Source organism: Dreissena polymorpha, chromosome 3 (genome assembly GCF_020536995.1).
Source record: "Dreissena polymorpha isolate Duluth1 chromosome 3, UMN_Dpol_1.0, whole genome shotgun sequence".
In the NCBI taxonomy this organism is placed as follows: domain Eukaryota; kingdom Metazoa; phylum Mollusca; class Bivalvia; order Myida; family Dreissenidae; genus Dreissena; species Dreissena polymorpha.
In genome coordinates, this window is record NC_068357.1 from 45,052,932 (window position 1) to 45,063,107 (window position 10,176).

At 33.0% G+C, this 10,176-nt stretch overlaps 1 protein-coding gene across 1 annotated transcript; it reads right to left on the minus strand.

Moving 5' to 3' along the window:
* Window positions 1-6,061: 6,061 nt before the first annotated feature.
* Window positions 6,062-9,707, minus strand: LOC127874664 (uncharacterized). The gene is made up of 4 exons (XM_052419135.1): window positions 9,548-9,707; window positions 8,560-8,794; window positions 7,443-7,667; window positions 6,062-6,823 (listed from the first exon to the last, which is right to left on the minus strand). Exons 1-4 carry the CDS (start codon window positions 9,677-9,679, stop codon window positions 6,645-6,647), a joined length of 771 nt encoding a protein of 256 aa, XP_052275095.1. The 5' UTR covers window positions 9,680-9,707; the 3' UTR covers window positions 6,062-6,644.
* Between the last annotated feature and the right edge of the window lie 469 nt (window positions 9,708-10,176).

A 10,176-nucleotide genomic window follows, 5' to 3' on the forward strand; every position in this document is an offset into this window, starting at 1 on the left:
AATGACTTTGCGAGCAGCCGTCATTCGTATCAAGCGGGCCAATATAAATGATATCGGCCCGCTTAGCCCTGCTGATTTTTCCTATCTGACAAGAATCGGATCACGCGGTTTCAACTTAACAAAATGGCGTCCGCATTCAGTATAAGCCAAAGGCGATCAATAAATTAAGCCACAACTCAAGGAATGAATCGAACATAACTATCATGACTCGTAGAACACATTTTTGGTAATACAAATATCGATTGAAACTCTATTGTTCATTAGATTGATGCCTTTAAATGCCCTATTAGAGCTTTAGGATTCATCAAACAGCAAAATTTATCGAAAGGGCTACACGTACATCGATGACAACTTTAACCCGATGCGTATACTATTAAAAGTACATCGAAGCGTCCAATGATGCTTGACAAATACACGCTCCGAAATACGTTTTGGATTTGTTCGATTCTAAAAATTGAACTGTTCAATTAAAAGCCCTCCACGTCCGAATTGTTATCCCTAAAATCCATAGAGTCTAACTTAAAATGGTGTGTTTCGTCACAGAAAATACGTCAAATGAGATACGCCATAAATTGCGTAATCAATTGAATGAAAATAAAAGTACAAAAAGCTGGTTATGTTATTTATTTGAGAAAAGGAAAACAATAGTATGATATGTATTATAAACGATAACACACGGCACAGCTGGGCGGATGTCTATAATCGACCTCAGCCGCATAATAGCCGTCGGGAAGTTATGTCGGCAGCGGGCCGATTACAGACGACATACTCAGCTCTGCCATGTGGTATTGTAAAATAAAAATATATACAGAGGTGCAACTCCAGCTGCTGGAGTGGTACTGCATTCTTATTATATACAATTAGTTGGTCCTTTAATTAAGGCAAGTGACCAATTGCCGAAAACAGTAGAAAACAGCACAATACAAAACAACATACACAAATATAAGAATAAAGCTGGGGTCACCGCTTTGGAACGGTCAATGCAAAGCATAGCGGTTTAAACCGGTTTTAGAGCGTTCAACCGTACACTTGGTCCAGCAATATTCATGATACGTATAAGTGTAAATAAAAGTTAACCTCATAGCATTGCGACTCAAATAAAACAATAAAACAATGGAATTAAAACGCATTCACTGCAATTACCATTTAATTACTCAATGGTAGGAAAGAGACCAGAGCAACAGAGTTACAACGTTCTGAGGAACGATGAAATAAAACTACGAACGAGTGTCAACTACATCCCTTTATTTTGGAAAAAAGATTTAAGAATATAGCACCATTAAGTTTATATTGCAGATCATCATCGCGCAAATACAAGAAGAAGCAGCAATACTGGGTGCAAAAGATACATATTACATAGCTTGGTTGTTCATGTGACCGCTAACAAATTTAAAAAAAAATCAGACAAGAAAAACCGTCAGAGAGAAAATATTAATAAAATGTAACGCTTTTAATCCGATGACCTATGCTTGTAGCATAAAACAGTGAACGTGTGTCAAATGAAGCAATATAGAAGCGATGACGTAAAAAATATCAATGTAGCCTATATTAGTGAAAGAGTCTCGCATGACGCAATTGAGAAGCGATTACACGATGACGTGAAAAACAATCCAATATAATTAAAGGCGCAGTACTGTAAAATAAAAAATAAAAATATTAAAGGGGCAGTATTGTAAAATCGAATTACATATCAAACCAGCTTAGGTGATTGAATATTTAAGAATAAAACATATAAAATGGTAATTCCATTAATAATTCCAAATTATTTTAAGAAAAGAAAAATATAGAGAATCGAAAACCAAAAAGCATGTGTGTTTAAGTACGTAAACATCATATCCTTTTAATAAAAATGAGTTAATTAAATTGAACAGTTTATTCTAAACATTTTTAAGATATTTTAATTTGCGAACACGCATCAAAACATCTCCATAAAATGATGGGTGGGAAATTTCATTAGTTAAATGCCATTTTAAAGAAACATTATATTTTGAAATTAAATCTCCATACTTTGAGTGAAAATTAGTGAATTTACTTCGTAGGTTTTGATACAAAAAAGTAATAAGATATAAAATAACAAATGCTGTTCTCACACTGATTGGCAATAATTTATGATTAAATCTTTAAGTACAAACACATCAAAAATGTACGAGGATGTATATATGTGAAAACATCTGATTACAAAAACATTAAAGATAATCAATAGAAGAAGAATATTTGGTCAGATAATTATCTTATATCAAATCACGCTCATTGTTACAATACAGCTACTACGATAATGGACAATGCAATAAACAGTAATGGAAACTGCAAAAACTACTATTTTATTACTCTATTTAAGTAAACCGATCGTTGATTGCATCAGATTGTTTACTGAACACGTATTTTCTTTTAAAAAGGAATCTTAATACCCCACCGAATCGTCAAAACCACATCACTGCTCTCTGATCTAAAGAGGTAAGTTATTAATGTGCAATTGCAAATCATGTATTTGTATGGACTGTTGACACTAATCAAAGAGTATTATCATGCCGTTCAATTGAAAACATCTTTAGGAAGATTTACTTAAGGCCATCAATTCAAACCAGATTTTTTTTCTATTTAAACCTGTTTCAAATATAAACCTGATTAAGTGTATCAGATCATTGATTGAGACTTAATTACAAATGATATTCATGAAACAAAACATTTATTTTAGAATGTATTTTATTTGAATGTGAAATACCAACAAGCGCGGGTATCGTATGCGAAATAGAATTCAAAACTTAGTAAGTTGAAATGTCTTGCTTATATTGTGATATTTAATTTTACATAAATTGACTTCTTTAGTTAACATGCATTCCTTTATAACATCTTCTCGTCAACAAAGTATCCGTGACATCATGATTTACCAAGGACGTACCAGCAGGTATTCTGTTTTTTTAAAGCAAAATCGCCAGCAGCAACATACGAAGGGCTGACATATCTGTGTTTTTAGATGATAAGAAAAGCTAAAGGCAGCACCACAAATATTTTCATAAGCTGACCCAATCTGACCCGAACTGAAACTCATGAACATAGGTGTACATTTAGTCAACGAACTATGTAGATATTCAAATCTGGACAGGATTCAATCCGGACATATATGACTATATTTAAATTGTATGGCTACGTGAACAATATCAAGAGTGTTATATATTGAAGACAGTCGCACAGACAAGCACTTCCAATCATTTATACTCACCCCAACCAGGCAGAAAGACAGACATAAATTGTATTCAGACTAATGCAGTAGGACGTCGTCTTCTTAATTAACATTTCACACACATTTATGTCACGTAAATAGGTAGTACAACTTACCGATATAGGACATCATATTATAATATATATTCCAATCAGCACAATCGCCGGCAATGACACGTACGTTTTATCGAAGCGGTATTGAAATTCATAAAACAATAGTATAAAGGAGTATATTTCTTATCATATTTCTTATGTGGAAAGTTTTTTTGATGTATTTACATTAATTTGTAAGTAAGGATTTGCTACATACAATGTGTAACTTGTAGCATTTATACATATATGGGTTAGTTAACAATATACGGTAAAAAAAATTATTTTGTCTTAAATCGGTGAATTAATAACGTGTTTTTGTTTCATGAAATGTTGTTCTGAGCATATTTTAGAGTCAGGATTCAGGATTCTCAACGGATGTTCATAAACAAAACAAACCCCATAAAATGTTCTTGGCATTAAAACTCTAGTTAGTATGCATGTAATCGTTATAACTATCGTTAAAGGTTTGCTTGTAGACAGTTCGAATTATAATAGGTGTATAGTTTAACATTTTAAACGAATATTTTAGCATGTTCACAGATCTGTTGACATAAAATGGGTATCTATCTTATTCTCCAAAGACAACAACATAACACGGATGCATTTAAGCAAGTAGAAATCGCTTAAAAAAATGTATGCGTTCAATATCATCCGACTTAGTAAAACCCCATACTTGTGAAGCTTAATTTAATATAAAACCCACATTGATATCAAACAACTGGCACAATATGTGAGGTTTTATTTCAAATAAAATAGCATTTAATTCATTAACAATAATATCGGCTGTTATGGATGTAAATACAAAAAGATGGATTACTTTTGTAATTTGCTTTTTCAAAAGTAGTTACCGCAATTTTAATTAACAGATTTTGCGCGTTTTGTAATATAAACACTGTAATTCCTGATGTGATATTCCTATTTAGGCACTCTATGCTATTGATACATGGATATCGATCGCAGACAATTATGTTAATGAAATTTATAGTGTGCATGTTATATTAGTCGATATATTAAACATGTTTGATGATATATACCTAAGTGCATCATGGTTAAAACTATTAAGTTTTGTATGCTTCGAATACCATATTCACGTTCTGTTGTAAATTGATAAAGCGAATAAAGCAAAAGTATCTGTTTAATCAACTGTGCTTTGTTATTCTTCATACATTATCCGATGTATTTATTTTGGTTATTTAAGTTGTTTTTAACCCAAATATATTGTGCTGAACAATCATTTAGGGCCATGATCAGTTTTACTTACCTTTCCATAAAGGCAAATTGAATGCATCTTTAGTTAATCAGATTTGACATTCAAAGTATAATTAACTGTGTATGATTTATGCTTACTGTTGTATTCACCACGCATACCCAATTTATTATTTGTTGTTTTAATTATTGTACTGAATATCACATCGTTTGATTAATATCATTGGTTCCGACTAAAGGTATATTGGCAATATTGATCAGCGACCGAAGACAGGGATTGGTGAAAACAATATATCATAAAACAGTTCATCTTTAAGAAAACATTCAAACAAATAGATAATTCATTTATACTTGATACAGTATATATATATTCACACGCAAATTAGCTTGTTAAATATTATATAACGATATAGTTTTATTGTTTAATGGTGTGTTTTAACTTTAGTAAGAATATTTGTGTGGTATATAACTGTACATATCCATTCACAACTTTTCCAATCAAGACCACATGCAATATAAACACGTACATTTGTGACATAAACATATTTAAACCTCAACCTGAGCTGTGAGGGCAATACGCTGTTAAATATGGTCCATTTCACGTACACATGTGTTGATGCATATACCCACTTATCAATAACACTTCAGACGTATAGCATTGTTCAATGAATCTCCCTTTATTACTCATTTACCTTTGCAAAGGTGAAGTTACATTATATAAGCCGACTTGGAAAAACACATCCAAATGTCATAACCGAGTAGACACGTGTGTTTTGAAGATCAAACAACCACTTAGTTGCTTTAGTTGGATTAACATGAAATTACAAAGCAAACACAATAAATTGATGTAAGATACAGTTTGTTTGAACACACTGTGTATAATCAGTGCATATATACAGTCGAAACACGATGGCTCGAACTCGTCGGGACCGGCAACAAAAGTTCGAGCCATCCGATTTCTAATATACTTTTGTTTACGAATATTTTCACATACAGATATAGAGTGCACATATTGCTTAACTCCTTACTACTTTCTGCATTTGAATTATTAAGACCTAATATATAGTTAATGCTTTCACTTCTTTATATTTAATACTTTAATGTACTAATATTTAATGTAATGTCAACTTTTACTCAAATCAATTAACTATTGAGTCGATGTTATGTAAGGCCAACATTGTTTTATTAATTGATTTACGGGATTTTTTTTTAAATGTAGGGTCGGGGAGTCGAAATAAAAATAAAAATAAAAGAACAAAAATCACAGAGTCGACAAAAAAAATAAAAATAAAAGTTTTAACTTGTCATTTTTTTTTTATTTTTATAAACCAACTTTTTATGTTACTTTTGTACTATATATCTTATTTTACATATAATATGAAAACAGTTAGTCACTAGAAGCAATAGAACTAGTGTTATTAATGCATTTTTCAAGAGCATTTCTTTTTAATCTAAATTCTTGTGGAATGTCTTCATTGTCTGCTATTGAAAAAAAAATGTACATTAAAACATTATTAAAAGAAATCACTCAGTGTGTATTTTATATCAAATAAAGTGTAATCTAGCACTTTATTGTTTTATTGTTTAATGTCCTGCTTCAAAAACCTTTCTTGAGTAAAAATCTATGTTTAACCCATTACCAAACAGTAACCAAATTTTACGGGTTTGTTGCAGACGACTCTAGAAATCATTAAGATAATAGGAGAAATTGCTCAAGTTGAGCAATATCTCCTTTTATCACAATGATTTCTACCTTACCAAATCAATTTCTTCATATTCTATTTCAATTATATTTGTCGTCTGCAACTTCTTTCAATTTAGGACAGTCCAAAATTTGTCGTTTGGTAAAGGGTTAATACTACCGGTAGTATAAATATTCATGAAAAAAGAGTCCAACACAAGACAACTTTAAACTTTCAAATTGACTAGAACCTAAAATGTCATATACATAAACACAACAGTATAACACCATAATTATGTATGTTTCTGACTAGACTGTTTAATATATTACGGAGGAACCCTTAACAGTATAACACCATATGTATGTTTCTGACAAGACAAACTATTATATCCCAGAGGAACACTTAATCCGAGTCATGGTCACTTTTGGAGGAACAGAACAGTCACTATTTTTGTTTCTTCACTTTCTTCGCATTTCTAGTTTTTATCGGTTTAATTTCTTTGCAAGGTTTGCAGATTGGTCTTACTATCCCGAATTCTTCTTTTAATCTTTTCACTTCATCAGTGTCCAGTACTTCCGAATCGCCACAATAAAAACATACATCATCAAATATCACCGTTTTACCTGAAATATATGCCAATGATACAAGTTTTATCTGTCAAAATATTTTCATTTTGTTAGAATTATAAGGCCCCAGGTCTGCCTTCTAGCATATTTCACTATAACCACAATCAAACCGGGTCTGCTTTTATTTTCTTGGTTGCAATTTGTGCTTCCAAATGACCCATTTTTTCAGTATGTATTTCCAAAGGATCTACTTTTCAGATTTTATTTAATATATATTGCACCAAAGATAAGACGAACTACTACCATATTATTAAATTTATTGAATTTACTTTGTGATGCTGAAAGACCAGAAACTGTCAACTTTGCAAACTTCATACATTCAGAATATAGACATTTTGATGTCTGCTGTGCATTCTTGAGGGTCAACAATTAATGAAACAATATATTCAATATTTAACCCATTACCAAACAGTAACAAGATTTTACGGGTTTGTTGCGGACGACTCTAGAAATCATTGAGATATAAGGAGAAATTGCTCATTTTATCACAATGATTTCTACCTGTCCATGTCAATTTCTTAATATTCTATTACATTATTTTTTGTCTGCAACATCTTTCAATTTGGAAAAGTCTAAAATTTGTCGTTTGGTAAAGAGTTAAATAAAGCTTGAAAACCTGCATAATAGGATGACTCCATATCTGAACTACACGACAGCCCCTCCTTGACAATCATGCGATCCCTATGAATCCCTGCATAGAACAGGGGGTTTCCACAGATGTACACCAGCTCTTCCTCTACTCGGGTGACAGATCTCAGTTCAGGAGTTGTCAGTTTTGCTGCGCTATAAACCAATCTCCGTTTTCCGCACTCTCGACATGTGATAAATGCTCTCACTTTAGCTAAAAAGCAAAATGAAAAAATGTACTGTTTTCATTGGCAGCACAGGGCTCAACATTAACAGTTGTCCTATTGCCCCTGGCAAGTAAAAGTTGGGTTCGGGCAAATAACTTCATAACAAATTTATGACTGCTTTACATTCAGGGCAAGTACATTTTCTATGTACTTGTCCGGCAGGGCAAGTTGGTTTTAAGGTTAATGTTGAGCGCTGCAGCACATTAAACATATTAAAACAAAGACACAAAGTAGAATGTTTGAAAATGAAATAAAACATTTGTTGCAACGAATGAATATAATCATTGCCACCATTACCCTTGGCACCAGATTCAATATATAACTATTTTTAATATTTTTGTTGAAAACAATGATCCCCAAGTACCAAATTTAAGCTATTACAACACTAAATTAAATAACACACTTGTCATGGTCCCAATACAAGCATTTTGTAAGGACTTCTGTTGAGACCGATCCTTTATAGCACAGAATGCAACCAAATTGTAACAGGCTTGGTTTGTTTTGGTCATAAAAGGTGTAACACCACTGGCACGGGTTAAACCCTTTACCAACAACAACTTTTGGACTGTCCCAAAATGACTGAGGGTGCAGACATTAATTACAATTACAATTGTAATAGCATTTTAAAAGTTGCTTTAATAGTAGATTAGAAGTCATTGTGATAAAAGGAGTAATTGCTCAAGATGAGCAATTTCTACTTATATCCCAATGATTTTAAGAGTCGTCTGCAACAAACCTGTAATATCTTGTTACTGTTTGGTATAAATGGGTTAAGTAGAACTATTTCTCAATTGATATAAAAAAAGCCTTACTTCTATTGCCATATAATTTTAGACTGCTTAATACTTTATTAAAATGAAGAAAAATATAGAGACATACTTGCTACCAGAATTTTTTTAAATTCCTTATCCCTCTCAGATGTTGGCTGAACATTCTGCAGACCAGGCCTTGCAGAATCATCAGTCTCTGTTCCATATATGTCATCAAACACTACATATTGCCCGCCCCTCATCACTGGGTCAGGAACAAAGTGAAGAGACTGGAAGATGTCTTCTGGTAGTCTAGGAGGATTGATCACACAGTATGCACACTCGTCTGATGTACACTTCTTGATCTGATAAAATACCATATTTAACCCTTTTAAATACCAAACAATAACGGGATTTTACGGGTTGTTGCAGACGACTCTGGAAATCATTTTGATAAAAGTAGAAATTGCTCATGATGAGCAATTTCTCCTTTTATTGCAATGATTTCTACCCTACTAAATGAAAAACTTCATATTCTATTAATATTTTAACTGTCGTCTGTGACCTTTTTCAATTTGGACCAGTCCAAAATATGTCGTTTGGTAAAGGGTTAAATTTGTCGAGCATACACAATTGCTTAAAAAGTTGAAAAATGCAAATTACTTGTCTTGACCTTGACCTGGTTGATCGATAAACTTAACACTTTTATCTGAAGAAAACATCACAATTTAATATTGCTTTTTTTAAATTGGATTCTCTGGTATAGTCAATGTCCACAATACGACAAAATCTTAAAAATTATTACATACTGCACTGTTACAATAGCGGAACCTGAACAAGAACAATATGTATATCACACCCTATTCAACTGAAACAGAATTTATCATAACAATATGTGTTTGTGAAATACTATGCCCCCAGTAGGCATTTGACCTTTGATCTTGACCTTCAATATTGCAAAAGTTATGATCAAGGTTAAAGTTTTGGGACACACACATACAATGACAGACAGACACACACATACAATGACAGACAGACAGGCCAAAAACAATATACCCCCGATCATTCAATCCGGGGGCATAAAAACATTATTAAAACATAGTTGTCAAAATATTTACCTGAAACATATAATGACGTTTCTGAGTGTGATTGTTCAAGAACGATTGCAGCTGTAGAGAATTCCAAGTTTTTTGGTTGTCAATGGTAACTTCTGGGTCGATAACTTCAATTAGCCTACCAATATCCTCCATTTCGTCGGTCGAAGCTGCCTCATTTAGGTGAAGGTTTGCACCTTTCCACTTCAGTTTTTGAATCTGTCTTTCACAATTGTTACTGGTTTATCCATGGACTCTATATATGCTTTCTTGAGTGATGGGTTCTTCTCTGAAGCATTTCTCAACCAAAATTGGAGCCGCAAGACTAACGTCATTTTCACTATGAAAGGTTCTGAGGATCTTGACAGTTTCGGCACTGTGCCGCAAAGGTGATGATGGCTGAAAGACTTTATCTTTGATTGTCACATGAACCGATCCATTATAAAAGCTATCAGCATCAGCATGCTGGACACGAAGTAGGCGCTGTTGAACTGTGTAACGCAGTTGAAACTTTCCCGTATAGTTTTCAGCATTTTGGTTATAGGGGTTTCTTGGTTGGAAGTTTAAGCGAATCCATGATACTGATGGAGCTGGTGTACCACTGGGCAGTCTCTCTAACACCTGGTCACGAAGGTCCTCCACAGAAAGAGCCA

Coding starts and splice junctions, on each gene's coding strand:
- LOC127874664 (XM_052419135.1), bottom strand. CDS start 9,679: ATGGAGGATATTGGTAGGCTAATTGAAGTTATCGACCCAGAAGTTACC. Junction 8,795..9,547: donor AACGTCATTATATGTTTCAG/GTAAATATTTTG, acceptor GTATTTTATCAG/ATCAAGAAGTGTACATCAGA. Junction 7,668..8,559: donor TAAAAAAATTCTGGTAGCAA/GTATGTCTCTAT, acceptor TTTGCTTTTTAG/CTAAAGTGAGAGCATTTATC.